General features: G+C 39.4%; 1 protein-coding gene across 1 annotated transcript; it reads left to right on the top strand.

The window, feature by feature from the left end:
- The first annotated feature begins 1,017 nt into the window (after positions 1 to 1,017).
- LOC117062249 (sulfotransferase 1C1) lies at positions 1,018 to 20,179 on the top strand. The gene is made up of 7 exons (XM_033175548.1): positions 1,018 to 1,585; positions 3,974 to 4,102; positions 13,232 to 13,329; positions 17,022 to 17,148; positions 18,092 to 18,186; positions 19,357 to 19,537; positions 19,771 to 20,179. The coding sequence occupies exons 1-7, from the start codon at positions 1,414 to 1,416 to the stop codon at positions 19,881 to 19,883; spliced, it is 915 nt and encodes a 304-aa protein (XP_033031439.1). The 5' UTR covers positions 1,018 to 1,413; the 3' UTR covers positions 19,884 to 20,179.
- The last annotated feature ends 1,816 nt before the right edge of the window (positions 20,180 to 21,995 follow it).

The following is a 21,995-nucleotide window of genomic DNA, read 5'->3' as shown; positions in this document are numbered from 1 at the left end:
AACATGTCTTCCATTTAGGAGGAAGCAGTAGCACTACCAGGTACAGTGTTAACACCTGCCGTGATTGACTCCATTGGCCTGCAGAAACTCTCCACCTTTGCAATTGCTCCTTTAAGACCTACATCTCCATGGCCCTATTAAAGCTATCCTACTAGGTACTGGAAACCCATTAATTTTGTTCTTAAATGAGATCATGAATGCCACAGAAAATATGTGTGCTGGAAGCACATTACATATTTCTGAAACGTCAATTTTTTTTTTCTTCTTTTGAGATGGAATCTCACTCTGTCACCCAGGCTGGAGTATAGTGGTGCAATCTTGAATCACTGCAACCTCTGCCTCCCGTGTTCAAGCAATTCTTCTGTCTCAGCCTCCCAAGTAGCTGGGATTACAGGTGCATATCACCAAGACTGGCTAATTTTTGTATATTTAGTAGAGACAGGGTTTCACCATATTGGCCAGGCTGGTCTCGAACTCCTGACCTTGTGATCCACCCACCTCGGCCTCCCATACAGGCATGAGCCACTGCACCTGGCCTGAAGCATCAATTGTACTTGCACCTTCTGGGTAGAAGGAAATTATTTTTATATGAAACATTAATAAGTATATACTAAGATTCACTATAGTGAACTAAAGTGAACTACTCTGGGGACAATGATGACATCCCAAGCTAGTTAGAGTTCCTCCCCCAGCAAAGTGAAGTCCTTCCATAGCTGCCATATTGCTCTTCCGCAGAGATTTGGGCAGGCTGTGAGATCCAGAGTTGTAAACGTGCAGGGAAATTTCTACGTAACCCAGACTGCCAGACTGAAACCTTCTGAAGATCACTGTCTTATAGAGACCCAACATGAGTTAATGAAGCCTGTTCTGTACCTTCTCCCAGCTCTGTAGTAGACTGGGTCAGATGCAATCTAGAGGGCCCACCCCCAGCCTGCTTCAGTACTGGTTTGCACCCAACCAGTCTAAGCACTGACTGCCTGAGAGCCTTCCTTTCCTTGCTCAAACTTGACAAGTCTGTGAACTGAGTGGCGTCTCTGTCCCTGGGCTCCACGCCGGGGCCTCTGCTTGTGGCTCAGACCTCAGGCATCGCTGGTGAGCTAACACAAACCAGTTCCTGGCTAAAAAATCTCCCAGGTTTGTGGTCCTCCCTAGCATCCATCCTCATCAGAGGTGCACTTATTTCTTTACCATCTTTCTTTACCCGGAAACAAAGCTATTTGTAATGCTCAGGCTCCCATGGTTTTTACTTCTCTCACTTAAATTAACATGAAACACAGTAATAAATTCCCACCAGATGTCTCTTCTGACTGACTCAGTCAATAATCTTTTTTTAAAAAAGGACTGACTGTTCTAAGTATTAGAAATGATACAGCACACCTTTGTTTTAAGCAGCTGTCAAGTCCTCCCAGTAAGATGTCCTTGGAAAAGATGAAAGAGCTTCAGCTGGAGGAAAAATTTCTACACCCAGAAACTAGAGAAGTGAATGGAATCCTCATGGCCAAAATGATTAGTGATAATTGGGACAAAATCTGGAATTTCCAAGCAAAACCTGATGATCTCCTCATTGCAACCTATGCAAAGGCAGGTGGGTATAAGGAAATGGCAGGAAAGGCAGATTTAGCAGAGCACTGACACCTGGGGTGAGTTTCCCAATTTAAAAATACAGGTTGTCACCAGTGCTGGCCCTGGAAAAAAATGAAAACTAGACTTGCTCATGATCTCCAATCCTCTACAGTCCAAGATCTTCCTTTTATTTGGTCCCTGTAAAAGAGACTGCCAGAATCCCAAATCCCCAAAGGACTGAAGGAATTACAAAGAGCACAGAGGTTCTTACAGTAAACTTGCCGGCCAGCCAGTCCCTGCTCCCATCTGCTAAGCCCTCCTGGAATTAACCACAGTTCTTGCCCTTAAGAAGCTCCTCCCAGTGGAGACAGATGTGGAACTGAATGCTTTCACCCCACTATAAAAAGCACTGATAGAGTTGGGGCCAAAATGTATGTGAGCATGATGGGGAAGATGTGAGAAAGGGAAGGTGGCATTTACCAGAATCTTACGAAAGGAAGAGGAGTTTGTGGGAAAAGCAAGAGTCAGAAATGGCAAAGAGTGTCCTAGGCTTGTGCAGGTTGGAGGAATGGGAACATCACCACCAGCAAGACTGTGAGGATGACTCATAATCCCCCATGTTATCTGAATATATAATTTCAGGCAGTGTGACCAAGTGAGGTAAAGGACTTTAATGAGTTTGGGAAAGTCAGTGGCCACTTGACTGAACATGAAGAACACTAGATATCCATAACCAGAAAGATTTCAGAAAAGGGTCCCTTCACCACAGTTCATGGAAATGTGTTTCTGTCCTCTTTGGCTCCAAACTCCCCTCCTTAGCCTCACTGCCTTCTTACTAACTCAGCATTGGCTGGCCAGGGCTTTCTTAATAAACTTAGGTAGGGGCTTGCTATTAAGTTAAGTTTCAGTTTCTCTAGAATCTCCTTTCTGTTTGATTTGCATTGGAGACTTCTCTTTGTCCAGATGTGAAGGTAAACCTGTATTACCTAAGGGCAGAAATTTTGTTTCAGTTTGCATGGGACCAAGGCCCTCCATCCCAAGGCCTCAGTGCTTCCCCAGTCTTACTCCCCCATCTCTCCCAGCACCTCTCAACTTCCTGCAAGCCCTCCTTCCTCCCCAGTGTGGAATATGCATGCCTTTGTCTTAGCTCCTGAGGCTCCTCACCTAGGATGCTGTGCCTCCTTTGTTAACATGGACATTCTATTCCCACTTCAGCCCTTCATTTCAGAGCTACCATTCCCTTCCTCCACTGAGCCCTACTGACCCTTTTCGCAGTGAGTCCGCCCTCCTGTGAACTCCTAGAGCACTTTACACATCTTTACAGCCCTTCCTGGAACAGTTTCTCTTTCGTTTATCTGCATGTGACTCATGCTTCAGTTAGCATCAGGTTTGGCTGCAAGCCACAGAACCATCAAAAGTAGCAAGAAGAAAATGGATATTTGGTGGACAATTAGCTCTCTCTGCTTCAGTCCATCTTTTTGCCTACCCACACGTCCATTTACAGGCCTCTTCTCTATCAGTTAAGATTCTATTTGACTACAAGTGTTAGAAAACCCAAAATAACACAAAGAGAAAAGCAGTCAGGAGGCTGGTAGCCTGGGGCTGAAATAGCGGCTGCCTTGGTCATGAGCCACCCTGGTTCCTTCTAGCTTTCTGCTCCACCATCCTCAGGTGTGGCTTTTGAGTTTATGGTCCAGTATGACTGCTGGGGCTCCAACCACCACAGGCACATTCCAAATACCAGCAAGGAGGTAGGAAGGAATGAATAAGGTCATGCCCTTTCCTTTCACGACAGGTTCCCAGAATTTACTGGCATGGCCACATTTATCTGCAAGAAATAGTAGAAAATATAACCTTTAAGCCCAACAGCTATATGCCAAGCTAAAAACTGAGAATCTATTAATTTGAAAGGGAAGGGAAGAATGCATACTAGCTATGGCAAGAAGCACTCTCTGTCACATCTTATCTCCTCCCAAAATATTGTAAGCTTGTTAAAGCAGATATAATGGCTAATTCATCTTTGTATCTCCCTACTTTCATTTGCTTCAATATTCAACCATGAAGCTATATTCATTAGGTGCAAAGCCCCATGGTATGTACTAGGAACAAAGGAAAAAAAATTGAGTCCTTACCTCCAAAGAGCTCTTAGTGGCAAGGAAGCAATATATAAGCAGACCATGACAATCAAAGAGCACAGACAGGGGCTGGTGCTCAGAGGAGAGCCCCCACCCACTCTGGGTGGTATGCGAAAGCCCCACTCACCTTGGGGTTCATGTGGAAGAGAGGGCGGGTGAGCTGATCCTGCTCAACACTCAGCAATTGGGAGATTAACTAAATACATGAGTAACCATGAAAATAGAATTAAATTGTGCCACGAATAGGTGAAGATGAGAATAACCAATGCTTCTAGGCACAACCTGGACACAGGAGATTGTGGACATGATCCAAAATGATGGGGATGTGCAGAAGTGCCAGAGGGCCAACACCTTTGACCGCCATCCTTTCATCGAGTGGACACTGCCCCCACCCCTCAACTCAGGTAAGTTTGCCCGAGTGAGACCTACGGGGTTGGAACCACTGTACTGGGTCAGTTTTCACCTAAGAGGAAAATCATTTCTGCAGTTAGCCTTTTAGAAACTATGTCCATAAGGAACTGGCAAGGAGTTCAAAGGGGGTTCATGTCAAAATACCTGGGGAGAAAAGTACTGCCATAAATGATTACACTTTACACCAAATATACTAAGAAATGCAAGATATAGAAGGCACCCTTGAAGAGTCTGTAATCAAGTTGGGAATAAAGGACATGTTTTTATAAAGCCAATTGTAATAAATAGTAGTTTTCACAGTAGAAGACAAGCCTTTGTTGAGAAGGCATAGACATTAAAATCATACAGTCGAGCTTCAAATGCTGGTATGGATTTTTTTATCTGGGTACCTTGAGCAAGTCATTAAGCATTTCAAAGCTTAATTTTTCTTCATTTGTAAAATAATAATACCTAATATGTATTGAAGCCCTATTATTGATTGGGACAATTATTTCAGCAACACTTATTGAAAAATATTTTTTAATCTTTCCCCCCATTGAATTGTCTTGACCCTTTTGCCAAAATTAATTAACTGTTTATGTATGGGTATATTTCTGGATTTTCTATTCTGCTTCTCTCCTTGATGTATCAGTCTTTATGCCAATATTACACTGTTTTATAATAATTCCTATAGTCTTATAATAAGTTTTGAAGTTAAGTAGAAATAAGACCTCCCATTTCTTTCTCTCTTTTTTTTTTTTTTGCTTTAGCTATTCTAGGATCTTTGCATTTTCATATAAATTCTATAATCAAGTTGTCAGTTGCTACTAAAACCAACAAACAGAACCAAAAACCTCCTCATGTTTTGGTTGGCATTGCATTAAATCTATACATCTGTTTGGAAAGAATTAATATCCTAACAAAATTGGCTTTTCTGGCCTATGAAAGTGCTTTATGTCTCCAATTATTTAGAACGTTTTAAATATCACTCAGTAATGATTTATAGCTTTCATTATATCTGTCACATCTTTAGTCAACTTTAATCATAAGCATTTTTTATTATTTTGTTAAAATATATTTTAATATTGTTATATTTTAATTTATATGTTGCTGATATGTTAAAATATACTGATTTTTTGTTTGCCCTTGTATCTTGCAACTTGACTTATTAGTTCTAGATTTTTTGTACTTTTCAATTGGATAGTGGATTTTCTACACAGACAATGATGTCTTCTTTGAATGAAGACAATTTTACTTCTTGCTTTCTAGTCTTGATTTCTATTATTTCTTTTTCTTGCCTTATTTCACTATCATCTGGAGTCTCCAGTGCAGTGTTCAATAGAAATAATTAGAGCAAAATTCTTGCCTTGTCTCTAATCGTAGTGGAAAAAGATTCATTCTTTCATCATTAAGTATAATATTAGATGCAGATTTTTTTAGATACCATTTATCAGACTGAAGAAGTTTCTTTTTATTCCTTGTTTTCTCAGAGTTTTTAATAATAAACCACGGTTGCAATTAGTCAAATATTTTTTTGACTTGGGAATTCAATTAATGTATTTAAACTCATTCTTTGTTTAGGGTTATCAATTTTTGTCTGATCATCATGTTAAATGTACTTGTTTTTAATATGTAGTGTTTTGTTACATTTAATTTCACTACATTTTTCAGAATTTTTGTAATTTTATACCAGAGGTGTTTAGTAGAAGTTTTTAATTTCCAGATGAAAGTGCTTCTTTGGTTTTTGTCTTTGTTTTTGATTTCTAGTTTTATTGCATTGGGATAAAATGTCAATGCTATGAAATCTACTGATGTTTTACTTGTGCCTTAATATATAATTATTTTGTGAATTTTCTATGTTTGCTTGAGAAGAAAGTATATTCTCTATTACCCAAAAGATTTAATATATTATGTTGTTTAAATTCTCTGTATTCTTCTCTTTTTTTCCAGTTAACTTATTTTGCACTGAAAGTTAAAATATCCTATTATTAATGTGTTATGTTTGCATCTGCTGTGGTTTCTGTTTTGTGTAAGTGGTTACTTGATTATGTGGTACATAGATATCCATGATTACTATATTTTATTAGTATAATGGAATCTTTCACATTATGAAGTTTCTTCTTTGTGTCATACATATTTGGGGTTGAATTCTAATTTATCTTATAGCATCACAATCCTTGCTTTCTTTTTTAATTTTTAACATTTGTAGGTTCATAGTAAATGTATGTATTTACAGGATACATAAGATGTCAATACAGGCATACAGTGCATAATAATTACATCATGGAGGATGGGCTATCCATCACTGCAGGCACTTATGCTTCGTTTTACAAACAATCCAACTATACTCTTTTAGTTATTTTTAAATTTATAATTAAATTATCATTGACTATAGTCACTCTGTTGTGCTAACAAATAGTAGGTCTTATTAATTCTTTCTAACTAATTTTTGTACCCGTTAACCATCCCCACATCCCTCACACACACCCACACTACCATTCCCAGCTTCTGGTAACCATCTCCATGAGTTCAATTGTTTAGATTTTTAGTGAGAACATGCAATGTTTGTCTTTTTGTGCCTAGCTTATTTCGCTTCATACAATGATCTCCAGTTCCATCCATGTTGTTGCAAATGACAGGATCTTTTTTTTATGGCTGAATAATACTCCCTTTAATACAGCAAATTCCCTTCTGGCCCAAAGTGTGTGTGTCCATTCATCTGATGGAGACTTAGCTTGCTTCCAAATCTTGGCTATTGTGAACAGTGCTACAACAAACATGAGACTGCAAATAATTCTTTGATATACTGATTTCCTTTCTTTTTTTTTTTTTTTAGACGGAGTCTCGCTCTGTCACCCAGGCTGGAGTGCTGTGGCCGGATCTCAGCTCACTGCAAGCTCCGCCTCCCGGGTTCAGGCCATTCTCCTGCCTCAGCCTCCCGAGTAGCTGGGACTACAGGCGCCGCCACCTCGCCGGCTAGTTTTTTTTTTTTTTTTTTTTTTTTTTTTGTAGTTTTTAGTAGAGATGGGGTTTCACCGTGTTAGCCAGGATGGTCTCGATCTCCTGACCTCGTGATCCGCCCGTCTCGGCCTCCCAAAGTGCTGGGATTACAGGCTTGAGCCACCGCGCCCGGCCCTGATTTCCTTTCTTTTGGGTATATACCCAGCAGTGGGATTGCTGGATCCTATGGTAGCTCTATATTTAGCTTTTTGAGGAATCTCCAAAGTGTTCTTTATAGTGGTTGTACTAATTTACATTGCCAACAACAGTGTAGAAAAGTTCCCTTTTTTCTGCATCCTCACCAGCATTGTTTATTGCCTTTTGGATATAAGCCATTTTTACTAGGATGAAATGATATTTCACTGTAGTTTCGATTTGGATTTCTCTGATGATCAACGATGTTGTGCACCTTTTCATATGCCTGTTTGCCATTTGTTTGTCTTCTTTTCAGAAATATCTATTCAAACCCATTTTTGATTGGATTATTGGATTTTTTCCCATGCAGTTGTTTAAGCTCCTTATATATTCTGGTTATTAATCCCTTGTCAAATGGGTAGTTTGCAAATATTTTCTCCCATTCTGTGGATTGTCTCTTCACTTTGTCGGTTGTATTGTTAGCATTGCAGGACCTTTTTACCTCGACGTGATCCCATTCGTCCATTTTGGCTTCTGTTGCCTGTGCTTGTGGGGTATTACTCAAGATATTTTTGCCCAGACCAATGTCCTGAAGAGTTTTCCCAGTGTTTTCTTATAGTAGTTTCATAGTTTGAGGTCTTAGGTTTAAGTCTTTAATTCATTTTTATTTCATTTTTGTATACAGTGAGAGATAGAGGTCTAGTTTCATTTTTCTGCTTACTGATACCCAGTTTTCCCAAGCACCATTTTTTGAAGAGACTGTCTTTTCCCCAGTGTATATTCTTGGCACCTTTGTCAAAAATGGTTCACTATAAGAGTGTGGATTTGTTTCTGGGTTCTCTATTCCATTCCATTGATCTGTGTGCCTGTTTTTCTGCTAGTACCATGGTGCTTTGGTTATTTGAAGTCAGGTAATGTGATTCCTCCAGTTTTGTTCATTTTGCTTAGGATAGCCTTGGCTATTCTCGGTCTTTTGTGGTTCCATGTAAATTTTAGGATTGTTTATTCTATTTCTGTGAAAAAAAAAGTCATCAGTATTTTGATAGAGATTACATTATATATATAGATTGCTTTGGGTAGTACGATCATTTTAACAATATTGATTCTTCCAGTTCAGGGACACAGAATATCTTTCCATTTTTTGGTGTCCTCTTCAACTTCTTTCATCAGTGTTTTATAGTTTTTATTATAAAGATCTTTCAGTTATTTGATAAAGTTAATTCCTAGGTATTTAATTTTATTTGTAGTTATTATAATCAGGAGTACTTTTAAAATTTCTTTTTCAGATCATTTACTGTTGTCATATAGAAATGCTACTTATTTTTGTATGTTAATTTTGTATCCTGCTGTGTTACCAAATTTTTTTTATCAGCTCTAATAGTTTTTCTGTGGAGTCTTTAGGATTTTCCAAATATAAGATTGTATCATCTGCAAACAAGGATAATTTAACTTCTTCCTTTCTAATTTGGATGTCTTTTATTTCCTTCTCTTCTCTGATTGTTCTAGCTGAGACTTCTAGTACTGTATTGAATAACCGTGGTGACAGTGGCATCCTTGTCATGTTCTAGATTTTAGAGCAAAGGCTTTCAGTTTTTCCCCATTCAGTATGATACTAGCTGTGGATCTGTCATATATGGCTTTTTTTATGTTGAGGTATGTTTCTTCTATAGCCTGTTTTTTGAGGATTTTCATCATGAGTTCCCACATGCTCCAGAGGTGCCATCTGGGAGCCAGAGACTACAGTCAAAAACCTCAGAAGTCAGCCTGGTATTCTACTGTACTGTGACTAAACCAGCATTCAAACCACAAGATGTAGTCCTGCCCACTCTTCCTTCTGCTTTCCAAAGGCAGAGGAGCCTCATCCCAGGGCCGCCACCACCACAGGCCCATAGGGAGTGCTGCCAGACTACCACTGATGTTCCCTTAAGGCCCAAGGGCTCTTCAGCTTGTGGTGAATGTTGCCTGGCCTGGGACACACCCATCAGGGAAGTGGTCTCCCCTCTGCCCCAGGAAAGGTTCAGAAATGTCATCCAAGAGCCAAGTTCTGGAATCAGAGTCTCCAAGAGCCTACTTGGTGCTGTGGCCCACTGTGGCCAACCTGGTACCTGAAGCCAGCATATCTCAAGGTCTCACTCAAGGCCCTCAACATAGTACCTGAATGTTGCTGTTGGTTATTCAGGACCCAAGGACTTTTCAGTTAGCAGGTGATGAATGCTGTCAGGACTCTTTTTTTTTTTTTTTTTTTTGAGACAGACTCTCACTCTGTCAACCAGTCTGGAGTGGTGCAAAGATGCAATCTTGTTTCACTGCAACCTCTGCCTCCCAGGTTCAAGTGATTCTCCTGCCTCAGCCTCCCAAGTAGCTGAGATTACATGTGCATGCCACCACGCCCAGTTAATTTTTGTATTTTTAGTAGAGATGGTGTTTCACTATATTGGCCAGGCTGGTCTCAAACTCCTGACCTTGTGATCCACTTGCCTCAGTCTCCCAAAGTGCTAGGATTACAGGCGTGAGCCACCATGCCTGGCCAGGACTCATTCTTAAAGATCCTTCCCTTTAAGACAGCGGATTCCCTTCTGGCCCAAAGTGTGTCTAGAAATGTCTGGGAGGTCTGTGTGTCTAGGTCCTGGAAATGTCTGTGTGTCTAGGTCCTGGAAGGGAAGCCTCAAAACTCTGACCTGTGCCTTATCCTGCTGTGACTGAGCTGGTATCCAAGATGCAAGACAAACTCCACCCCACTCTTCCCACTTCTCTCCTCAGATGGAAGTAACAGATCTCTTTTGGGCCTATGAGTTGTGCGGCCTGGAAATAGGGGAGGGATGATGCCAGGACTCCCTTAGCCACACCCGCTGGTGTCTCAGTAGGTCTTGAACCCTGACCAGTCCATTGTCTCTGAGCCCAGTTCAGCACTAGGACTGTCCTAGGAGTGGCAGTCCTTGTCGCCTAGACTGCCTTTTGAGTTTATTTATAGCCCCAAAGCACTTTGGACCTCAAAGCTTGCAAGAACTCAAATTCCAACCACTGGAATCAGTGATTCCCCTCTTATTAGGGCTGGTTTAAATGCCCCCTCCGTGGGCAGGCACCTGCTGAGCTTGGTCCAGTTTTGCTTTCTGCTGTAAGTAGACAGCACTGAGTTCAATGCCTCACAATTGCTGAGCTCTCCCTACCCCAGTGCACAGAAACGCTCTCAGCACCACGCTGCCACTTCATGGGGGAGAAGGAGGGGTGTTGTTGGCAATTCAAGAGTCATGTTTTTTTTTAACTTCTTCGGTGACTCTTTCAGGGATACAAAGTTAAAACCAAGTACTGTGAGTGCTCATCTGATTTTTGGTTCTTATGAAGGAGCTTCTTTGGTGTAGATAGTTATTAAGGTGGCATTCCTTGTACAGCAGAGTGGGCAGAGAGGTGGCATGATCAGTGGAGCCTTCTATTCATCATCTTGCTCTCCACAATCCTTGCTTTCTTATAGTTTTCATTGTGTTTTATATATCTTTATCCATTCTTTTATTTTTACCTTATATTAATTATTGTGTTTCCAGGTATTCACTTGTATAATGCATATAGTTAGGTTTTCCTTTACAAGCCAATTTGAAAAATATTAATAGGTTATTTAAGCCACTCACATTTATTGATATGACTGGTATGCTTGGTCACAATTATGTCATATCATCATTTGTTCAAATTACTGTGGTAATAAGTAATATTTACTGTGTTTCTTTCCCTATTTAATGTGTCCTTTTTATTTTCCTTTTTGTTTTTAAAAAAAAGTGGGGGATTGTTTGTTTTGAAGGTGTATTTGGTATTTAGAAAAGTTTTTACTTTCATCATAGTGGTTACTTGTGTATTATTACCCTTTACAAAACCTTAATTCCTCCTTTCTCTTACTTAACATTTTACTATCTGATCTGCTGGTTTCAAAGGAATCCTGTGACTCCTCCTATTAATTATACAATAGCAAATAATAATATTTCAAATATTAAGTTGTATTATTACTACTTTGTGGGAACCTATAAGGTTTACACATTATTCTTCTACTCTCGATCTACCCTCATTAATTTAGTTGTAATATTATATAATGTGAAATATTCACCATCGATCCTTTTTGCAAAGATTTCCAAATCATTTATTGATTGAATGGAACCTATTCTAGCTAATTCATCAGGAAAGGCACATGTGTATTGTATTCCCTAGTCCTTGCACATTTAAACCTTTTTTTGTCTATCCTTGATACTTGAAGCACAGCCTGCCTGGGGATAACAACTTTTGTTCACATTTTCTGTCCTTAATTTCTTTAAAATGCTGATCAACAGTTTCCTTGCTTTTGATGATGTTTTCAGGAGTCTGATGCCAATTTGGTTCTATTGACCTTAAGGATTATTTCTTCTTTTGCATGAGGCATGAATTTTTTTAATCATAAAATATAATAATTTTACCATATATTTCAGAGTTGATCATTATGAATCAACTTTCCCGATATCCCATGGTTAACACATAAATTCCAGTCTTTTTCTCCAGAAAACTGTTTCAGATTACAGGTTTAAATACTAGTGTTATTCCACTGTTTTCATTTTATTCTCAGGGACTCCAACTTCTACTAGTGTTAGACCTTCTTTACCTGTCTTCAATGTCAGCCACTTGCTCTCTGAACCTTTTTACTTCTTTCTTTCTCTTGTGTCATTGTCTTAATTGTTTTAGTGCTTTTCATCAACAGCATTTATATTTTCACTTAAGTCTATTCCACATTATCCACTTTATAATTTAATTTTTAATGTTATTTTGCCTTTTTCTTCTACTTCTTTGTTGAGTTCAATAAAATCTTTTTCACTTTCCTTTTTTGTCCATGTTCTTCCTTACTTTTTGTACTTCTGATTTCAGATTTTACTTTTGTATTCTCAAATGTTTGTTTCAAGATATTTAATTTAGTTTAAAATGTTGCATTTTCATTTTCAGCTTTGTAGTTGATTTTGTGGGGATTTGATTTATTTTTTTATTTGACTCAATCTTTGTAATAGCTTTGTGTCAGTGAAATCTGTGGGTTTTTTTCTATTTTTATATACTTCATGAACATAGTTTCTAGCTTGAAAACATCCTCTTCTGTCTGTTCTATTTTCTTCTGTGCAGTTTTGTTTATAAGTATTTAGTACTGGTTAGTGGGGAGGAGAAGAAATTGGCATGCTTTTTTTCTCTCTTTTATGCAAAATTTTTACTTTAATTTTCTTCCTCTTGCTTCCTTCTATCCCTTTACTGCTGTGCCACCAAGGAGAACCTCCCTTTCCTTACATATCTCATTCTCCACCAGAAGCTACCTTCTCCATTACTCACACTTATGCTTTACTTGCAAGCCTCTCCCCGGAGGCTGGTGCTGCACATGGCTACATCCAGCCTATATTCAGCATTTTAACAGTTAGTGTTGGATTTTCTATTTCCAGGAATGATTTTGTCTATACTTTATCTAAGTCTTTCTTGCCTCTCTACTGTTTGTCACAAAGTTTCTCTTCCTTGACTCTCCACACTCATAGACTCACTGATTTCTAATCCTGGCTTTCACATTTACTAACTTGGAAAAATGACTTGATCACTATAAGGTAGTTTTTCAACTAAAAATACTTCCCAGCACAATGCTTGCACATGTCTGATAGCTGTTGTGGTTCTTGTCCTTGAAAGTAAAAGTTGAAAGAAAATCTAGCATGCTTTAGAGCTACTGGGGCTATTATAGAGCTGTTCTCACCAACCTCAAACATCTTTATCTGCCCACACAAGTACGCACCAATGCCCAACAAGCAAGGGAAGTAATGTGCCTCCATAGTTTTCAATATTTCATCAGTGCTTTCCTCTACCAGAAGGAGCAGTAAAGTTGTCATCAAAAAGGAAACATAGGCATAAAAAGTATTATTTTAGAGAGCTGACTATTGGGTCAATCTGATTTCAAATGATTGGCACAGTAGTAATATTAAATCTATGCAGCTGATGAGAAATATTTGGCTGAATGGTGTGGCCTTATTTCCCAGGTCTGGATCTGGCTAACAAGATGCCTTCTCCTAGAACTCTGAAGACTCATCTGCCTGTTCAGATGCTACCACCTTCCTTCTGGAAAGAAAATTCAAAGGTAAGAAGAGCCAACTCTTCAAACTGAGTTTGATTGGCATGGCCAAATAATGTCTCCAAGTAGAAACAGTCAAAGATACTAAAAGAAAGACAGCCAGTGGAGCCATAGGGCAGATGATGGCATTACCCCACATTCCCACACACTCCATTCTGGATTCATCTTCCTTCAAAATACTATTTTGGGGTACATGTTGGGAAATTTTCAGACAAAATTATTCTGACCATCTGCCATCTAAGCCACATTCAAAGAAGGTGATCAATGAAACAAAGCAGGTATTTCCTGAGGAAGAGTGATCTCTTAGATTGTGTCCTCTAAGGAGCTGGCAGAGTCAGACCTGAAAGCGAACTATTTAGAGGAAAACCTGTGAAAAGAGGAGTAAGACAAACAAGTATGGACAGCAATAAGACCATGATGCAAGTCTGATCCCTATGAAGGAGAGGCAAGGAAGGAGAGTTGAAGACTCACACTACAGTCATGAGTCATGATTCATCCAAGCTGATGGGGAGTCATCCAGCCAAAGTCAACCATCAGAGAGTCCCATATCTCATAGACTAAGCCTGCCTTAGCATGCCTGCTGTGCTTACTCATTAGCCAAGAGTAGCCGTTTGGAAATGTGGTCTTATAAAGAACATGGTAGTGGATTCAGAATACAGCACCTGAGGTCATCCATCACTTACTTTCCATATCCAGAGATCTGAACAGCCCATGTTCATGGCCACCATTTGGCTGCCCTGATGAGATTATGTACACCTTGGTATCCAAAATCTGCTCCTCTTCTTTTCAGGATGAGAAATATGATTTTGTCTTATTTTGGTCTGGCCCACCCTTAATGCTAACTGAGAGATCAACAGACTCTCAGAAAGCATATCTCATGAAGCAAGATCCTAGGTACTGTTAGACCTTTATTTCCTTCATTTTCAAAAAATATTTTTTTATTTTGACACTTTCTAATTCAGATCCTATAAGTGCAGTGTACATTGAGTGTAGCAGGGTTTCCTTTTGATTTCTGCTTTATAAGTTAGTCTTAAATTAATGAAATGTGTAATATAAACAAAATATCAACTTATACATTTGCAATGAAAAGTATAGCCACTCAGCAGAACCAAATGCTTATATCAGCTAGACCAGCACATCATCTCCTGGTGGGCAAGCTGCTTTGTAAACACAGTTGTCTGAAGATTGTTGAGAAAGTGAGTTGATGTTAAAAAGTGTTTTTCAGCTATGACAGTTGCAGTCTTTCAACCTTCTAGACTAAATTTACCAAGGAAACCATAATGGTCAAGTCTAACCAAGACTATCTCTCCTTGGTGCAGTGCTCAGATACATGATGCGAGTGATTGCTTTTGACTTCCTATTTGTTCTGAGCTTCCATGACTCACTAGCTCTTCATTTTGTCCATCTCCTATCTCCAAATAAGGTACAATACAATTGAATAGTTTTCCAAGTATCTGCTTGCTTTGCTCCCCCAATTTGCTGATTTGCTTCCCTGAGATCATGCCCAGATCACCTGGATTTGTGAAAACTTCTTCGTTTATTCCCATAGATAAATACCTTCCCTTATTGTATGTTAATTTTATTCCTCAAGAACCAATATTATTTCCAAATCTTGTAGACTCATTGTCAGAAGACACACTAACACTTGGTTAGTCATCATACTAACATCTTCTTTTTGTAACATCGGGTCTTCTAAATAATGTAAACATCTTAGTGGCAGCACTTCCATTTATCCACTTAGACTTGGTGTGAATTATTTGAGTAGCAAAAGACTATAGGGAACTTAGTCCAAGTTTTTCATTTTATGATGGTATGGTACGCTGAATAATAGTCACTCCAAGATAGCTACATCCTAATCACCAGACCTGGGAGTATTACTATATACTGCAAAATGGACTACACAGAAGTGACTAAGTTAAGGATCTTGAGATGGGGAGATTATCTTGGATTGTTTTGGTCTTAAATATCAGCACAAGGGTATTTAAAAGATGGAGACAAGCATATCAGAGGAGAAAATAGGAGCTGTGACAACTGAAGCAAGAATTTGGAGTGATTCAAGGAAGGGGTCAAGAGCCACGGAGTACAGGTGGCCTCTAGATACTAAAAACAAGAAAATGAATTTCCCCAGAGCCATTAAAGGAACCAGCCTTGCTGACACTTTGACTTTAGCCCAGTGAAATCTGACCTTCAGAACAATGAGAGAATAAATCTACATTCTTTTAAGCCATTTGTGGTAATTTGTTACAGCAGCAATTGGAAATTAATACAGATGAATCAAGAGGTTCTCAGAAATTTTATTTGACATTGGATCCCACACCTAATGTACATTTGAATATGTTCCCTGTTTATCCTAGGACTTCCCATTTCCATTTAGGCCTAGAAGGCAATAAGCAACATAAGCGTTAAGGAATATTACACAAAATATACGTACATAATAATAAGACTTTGTACTTGCATCATACTTTTTGACACCATAAATGCTTTCATAAATGCTGGATAGAAAGCCAGCAGCAAGAAAGGGGGCAGAAAAACAGAGTCATGCTGGGACTGTGTTCATCTGAGTGAGCAAAGATGGAAAGCAAGAACCTAGGGCAATTCATTTAGAGTAAAATAGGGCTGGATGATTGGTTGTGTTGGACACAGAAGTTCCGTAGTGAGACACAGGACAAAAATTCTTGAAAAACCACTGAGAATGGTTCCTCCCAAGCCCTGCTAAGATTGCATACAGCAGGGTAGGATGGGATGGGAGCCAGAGTAACAAGGGGAGGAAGGGGTCACCAGGACAAGAAGTCAAGAAGTCAGCTCCTTCTCACCAGACCATGCCTGCCCTCTGAGAAGACCATCACACACAGTTCCAAAGATGGACTTAGCACTGCTTCAAGCGTCCTTCAACCTAATCAGCAAATGAATGTAGGAGTGATAATTTATCACTAAGGCTGGGATTCGTACCATGGAAATTAAACCAAATGGCTAGCTGCTTTAGCTCCTCCCAGCCTAGAACCTACTTTAGATTCCTTGCTTAGTGAAAGCCAAGGGGAACCTTCATACACTGAAAAATATACCATATGTTATCGTCTACATTTGTCCCTTCAAAATTCATATGTGAAATATTATCACCTCAACAGTGATAATATTAGGAGGTGGGACTTTTGAAAGGAGATTAGGCCATGAGTGGAGAGCCCTCATGAATGGTATTCATATTTGTAACATATGGCTGTCTCAAGGCAGCAGATTGTCACCATATACCAAATCTGCCAGCACCTTTATCTTGGATTCTCCAGCCTGTAGAACTGTGAGAAATAAGTTTTTGTTGTTTATGAACCACCCAGCATGTGGTATTTTGTTATAGAACCCTGAATGGATGAAGACAACATGGGTAGCCTCCTTAACCTCCAGAAATATCACAGTTAGGGTGAATGTATTATGCACCATGCAAACAGGACACTTCTATCAGAGAAAAGGGGTGCTCTTAATGATCATGCTAAGACCACAGCTATAAATTCGAACTGCACCTAGACAAACTGGAAGGGATAGTCACCTTTGATCATAGAAAATGCATGAATATGCAATTATTCAAATAGGATAGTCCAAGATTCTACAAAGAGGCTTTCTAAGATTATGGTCCTCTGCACTGAATAAGGATATTTCTCTGTCTTGTTTACTCTCTGCGTCTCATTCCTCTTCCCGGCTGATTCCAGATTATCTATGTGGCTAGAAATGCCAAGGACTGTCTGGTCTCCTACTATCATTTCTCAAGAATGAATAAAATGTTGCCTGACCCTGGTACATGGGAGGAATATGTTGAGACATTCAAAGCTGGAAAAGGTGAGTGGAAGAAAACTGTGAGTTCATATTTCCTTATTCATTCACCTGCTGACAACAGAAAGAAAGATAATTTTCACTGAATGGCTGTATCCACCAAGGTCTTGTGAGGAAGTAGATGGCACTCAAACTGCGTCATCTGGGAAGACTCTAACAAAGAGACTATTTACAAGGCTATAACAGAGTTTAAGGAAACTGACAAGGGCTAGTGCAGTATTCTGGGGAGAGTACCAGCAGGGAGCCATATCTCTCCAGAGACAGAAGAGGACCCCTTGACAGGAGTTAAAGCCTTTGGTGGGGGAAGCAGTAAGCCAACAGGAAGGGCATCAGGTAAATAAACACAATGTCCTCCTCTCCTTCTGCCTCTAAATGCCTTCCTACACCTCTTGCTGACACAGTCCATCTGTAATCCTGAGAACAAAGGAGGTCATTGACAAAGTCCATGCAGGTTGCTTTGCAGGGCACCAAGCAGAGCACAAGACGATGGAAAGTGGAGTTGGCAGAGACAACAGAAAATACCCAGTGAGCCTCTCTATTTACCATCAAAGAGAGTGAAGGTTCCCAAATATCCAGTACTTATAAATTTTTCACAGTAAAAGTCTTCTTTTTAAAATCAGCCTGTTCAGAAACAATATTTATTGTGTAATATTGACCAATGCACTATGTGATGATGCAAGGAAAATAAAGGTGTTGAATCCCCGGCCACAAGACAATCTTTCATGGAGTAATAAGTTCAAGGCTGGAAATATAAACCCAGGGATCCAGAATACTTTTTATCATCACCCTAATTTAAAAAAAAATCCCTCTCTTCTGCAAATAAGAATTCTGCTCAAGGTCTTTGTCTTCTGGTTGTATTTATTAAATGTCCCCTTTTATTTGAAATATTCATATTTGTTTTACAAGTTTCATGCTGGCATTGACATCTCATCTCTCTCCTTCCCCTCAGTGCTGTGGGGTTCCTGGTATGACCACATAAAGGGATGGTGGGATGCAAAAGACCAGCACCGCATTCTCTACCTCTTCTACGAGGACATGAAGGAGGTGAGGGCAGTGTCATCTCCATCAGATCCTCCCACATCCTAGGATACATCAATCCCTGTTTAGAACCCTAGTGCATGGGCTTTCCTGCAGAAGAGCCTTCAGTGCAAGTCCATGACACTGTTTGCAACTCAGTTTTATCCTCAAAAGCTCTAACTACTTTTTTGGCATTCTAAATTTGCTTTGCTTTAATTCACAGTTTTCAAAATATTCTTCTTCCTCAGCAAATAGCACACGCTTTATAGTTGAATCAATCTGTTGGATCCTGACACTTACAAGCCAGATATCTTTATCTGCAAAATGGTATCATGTCTATCTCATGAGATCATTGTAAAGATTTACACTATCATATTTGTAAAGCGTACATAGTTGTGTTCAAGAAATTTAGCTTCCTTCTCCCTCTTGCACACCTCAACCCATTATAAAGCAAAGTTTAATCTGTATAAACACTGGTAGGATTAGTCCCACGTATTGGGACAGTGGACTGATTTCTGAATTTCAAACCATTGTGTATGAGTGGCTGCACAAATTCGCTCTCATGACCCAGTGCATCAGCATCCTGGAATTACAAAACCAGCATCTAAAGTGTCCTCAGAAACTTAATCAAAAGCTATAGCTTTCTTTCTTTCTGTATCTCTTTGATCAAAAAGATTCAAGAAATAAGGATTCATATTTCTGGGTCGACTTGAGATTCCTTTTATTCCTCCTCTTAGTGACCTTCTGTTAAGTTCATAGGTTCTTTTTGCCATCTGTTGTAGTCCAAATACTAGAGTTAGTCATACTATGCTTCACCACCAACATTGTTCCTCCTTCACACAGCCTTCCCTGTTCTCCCCCAGGAGATATTGTTGCTCCTTCCCACCAAATCTCCTGGCACTCTGTCTGTACACAGGCAGCATGTACTTTCTCAGCCAGCCGTGCAGTTGTTTGTGTTTGTGTTTAATTCCTTTCCTTCAAGGTAAGCCTCTTGAGGGCAGGGACAGCCCTCATCTTTGTGTTGCTACAGTATCTGGGACAGTACAGTGCCTGGCAGTAGGAGTCACTTCAGAAATATTTTTAAAATGTGTTTGAATTGATCCTTTAACTCATTTCTCTCCAAATCCTGTCCAAATGGAACATCATCCCCAAGGGAGACCCAACATGATTTGTTTGGTGTGACTGTTCCACATACAGGACCCAAAGCGGGAAATTGAGAAGATACTGAAGTTCCTGGAGAAAGACGTATCAGAGGAAATTCTGAATAAAATCGTCTATCACACCTCCTTTGATGTAATGAAGCAAAACCCAATGGCCAACTATACCACTTGGCCCACCAGCATTATGGACCACTCCATCTCCCCTTTTATGAGGAAAGGTAGATAAGCTTTGTAGTCTAAGACATCAAATGGAACTCTGTGGTCCCCATGGTCTGCTTAGATTTTCCAGTAATGTTTCATGCTCCATTATTTATTCTTTCCAGCAGCACCACTGTACAACCTTTGAGAGGCAAGTTGCCTGTTTCTCCCCATTCTTGGTGGGGTCCTAAGGGTGCATGCTTACCTCTCCCTGTACTCCTGCAGCAATCACTGAGAGTTTGCCTTGTTTCAGGGATGCCTGGAGACTGGAAGAACCATTTTACTGTGGCCCAAAATGAAGAATTTGACAAGGACTACCAGAACAAGATGGCAGGAAGCACCCTAACCTTCCGCACAGAGATCTGAGAGCAGTCAGGGAGTCTGCCCTGAACTTTCTTACCAGATTTTTGCCATTTGAGCCTCATGATCAAGGATACTTAAAACAAAGACACCCTTCCTCCAGTCTGGAGCTGTTACACACTAGCTGTAGATCCTATGCCACTATGATAATACTTCATCAAAATGTAACCAAATCCTGGGTAGAGTTTTTAATTAAGATACATGATCTCTCATTTAGACACCAACCACATAATGTACTCACCTGTCCTAAGGCAAAATAAAGGCAACTTAGTTCCATCACTAGTTTACAACAGTGAAATAAATAAAAAGATAAATAAGAGTAGAATTTCTATGTAAGAGAAAGTGAGCAAGAGAAGAATGAGGATGAGAAGTGGGCACTAGGGAAAATGTGAGGGGGAACTGGTTTTTATTTTTAAAGGTCGGGAATGAGAGGCAGAGGATAGTCTTACTCTTGAAGATATTAGATTAGGAGGTGCAGAGCGTGGCATGAAGGATGGAATGCTGTGAGCTGGTTTTGACTTAGGTGGCTTCAAGCTGAAATGGTCCCCCCAAAAAAAACAAAGGCCACAGGAGAGTGATGAGGAACACAAGAGGAACAAGAAACTCAGCCTACTTCCGTGGTCAACACAAGGCTGGAAAGCAGAGAAAGATTTTATCTTTCAGATGGACTTCTGAGAGAGAGAGGAAGTCTTCAGTGAGCTCAAGAGAAAAATAAAATAAAATAATCAGTGACTCATGCACATTAAGAAAACCTTAAATTTGACATCTCTGTGGAAAATCGTTTTTTATACTTTTTTTAAAAAGGGCTCTTAGCGAAACTGTCAGCATTGCGAAGTTCTTCAGCTGTACTAATGATTATGTTCTTTTGCTTCTTTTTATTAAAACCTGTACCAAGAAAATATCAGCCATCATTTATATGAGTTATACAAAGATCCATGTATTATTATTTTTTTAATGTCAGGAAGGTACATTTTGTGGGGTAGGTGATTTCCTTATCATTAAACCATAAAACACAAAAAATTATCTACTCCACCCACTAACAAAGTATACCCCTTTGCATTTTTTCATCATTCCCTCTCTAGGGTAAGCATGCAAATCATTAACCACATGACAAATATCCCAGTATAGTATTTATGCAGAGTTCCAGCCTGCACTGAGGAAAGATATGGTGAACTGAACCAGCGTGATTCAATAGCAAATAAATTTTTATCAGGAACAACCACACCAAATGTCTTGGGTTCATGTTCTGAGAGCTGCCTAACAATTTAGATAGCAAGCACATAATCACATAATGACTCCCTTTGTGGCTATGATAGAAACTGGACACATGGGCAGTATTGATCAGAATATAGGCAATAGGTCTAGAGTTTACGACTAGACAAAACTTGCTTTTCTTCCTTTATAAACTAATTTTTTTACTTTAATTATAAAACTATATCCCATTCTTATATTCTCTATAAATTTCAGCCACAGAAAATACTTCTAGACTCCTCTTTTACAAAACTCTGCTGTGGCCTTTTAAACAATGCTAAAAGTACTATGAAGAAGAATTAATGATTTAATTCAATCTTAAAATATCTTTGGTCCAGCTGCATAAAATAAACATGATGAAGATGACCATCCATGTATCCTAGATAATCTTGTGTTCTGATCACTTATTACATACTTAGAGAGAAAGAGAGACTCTTAAATATACCACAGACATAGAAAATCAAATTGTAAATGTTCAATTTACTTTGGAACCCTTCACGTAGAAGAAAATGAAAAGCAGCAATGGGAAGTTAGACTCATAAAATTTTAGAGTGAGAATTGCAAGAGTCAGAAAGATCACATCATTCAACAATCTTACTTTTCAGATGAGAAGACTAAGAACCAGGGAGAGAGGGATGGTCCCCATAAACAAGTCACGCAGACACGCTTAAATCGGGATCCCCCAGCCCCTGGCTAGCTCCCCACACACTGCAGGAGTCACGCAGATTGCGAAAGTCTTCTCTGCAGACTTCATCTTGCACTCACTCACTTCCTCTTAGCACTTGGAACTGCTTGGGTGTTCTATGGATTCTTTCTGATTACATAAATTCCAAAACTTTTCTAATGACCTACTTAGATACACAACAA

The sequence above is a fragment of the Trachypithecus francoisi genome, unplaced genomic scaffold (genome assembly GCF_009764315.1).
Source record: "Trachypithecus francoisi isolate TF-2019V2 unplaced genomic scaffold, Tfra_2.0 Lachesis_group17, whole genome shotgun sequence".
Taxonomy (NCBI): domain Eukaryota; kingdom Metazoa; phylum Chordata; class Mammalia; order Primates; family Cercopithecidae; genus Trachypithecus; species Trachypithecus francoisi.
This window is presented reverse-complemented; position numbering and strand designations above follow the sequence as displayed.

Bases quoted from the DNA above. Each gene is read 5' to 3' on its own strand.
- LOC117062249 (XM_033175548.1), top strand. From the start codon at position 1,414: ATGTCCTTGGAAAAGATGAAAGAGCTTCAGCTGGAGGAAAAATTTCTA. The intron at 1,586-3,973 runs GTGGGTATAAGG...CAATGCTTCTAG, and splicing joins TGCAACCTATGCAAAGGCAG to GCACAACCTGGACACAGGAG. The intron at 4,103-13,231 runs GTAAGTTTGCCC...CTTATTTCCCAG, and splicing joins GCCCCCACCCCTCAACTCAG to GTCTGGATCTGGCTAACAAG.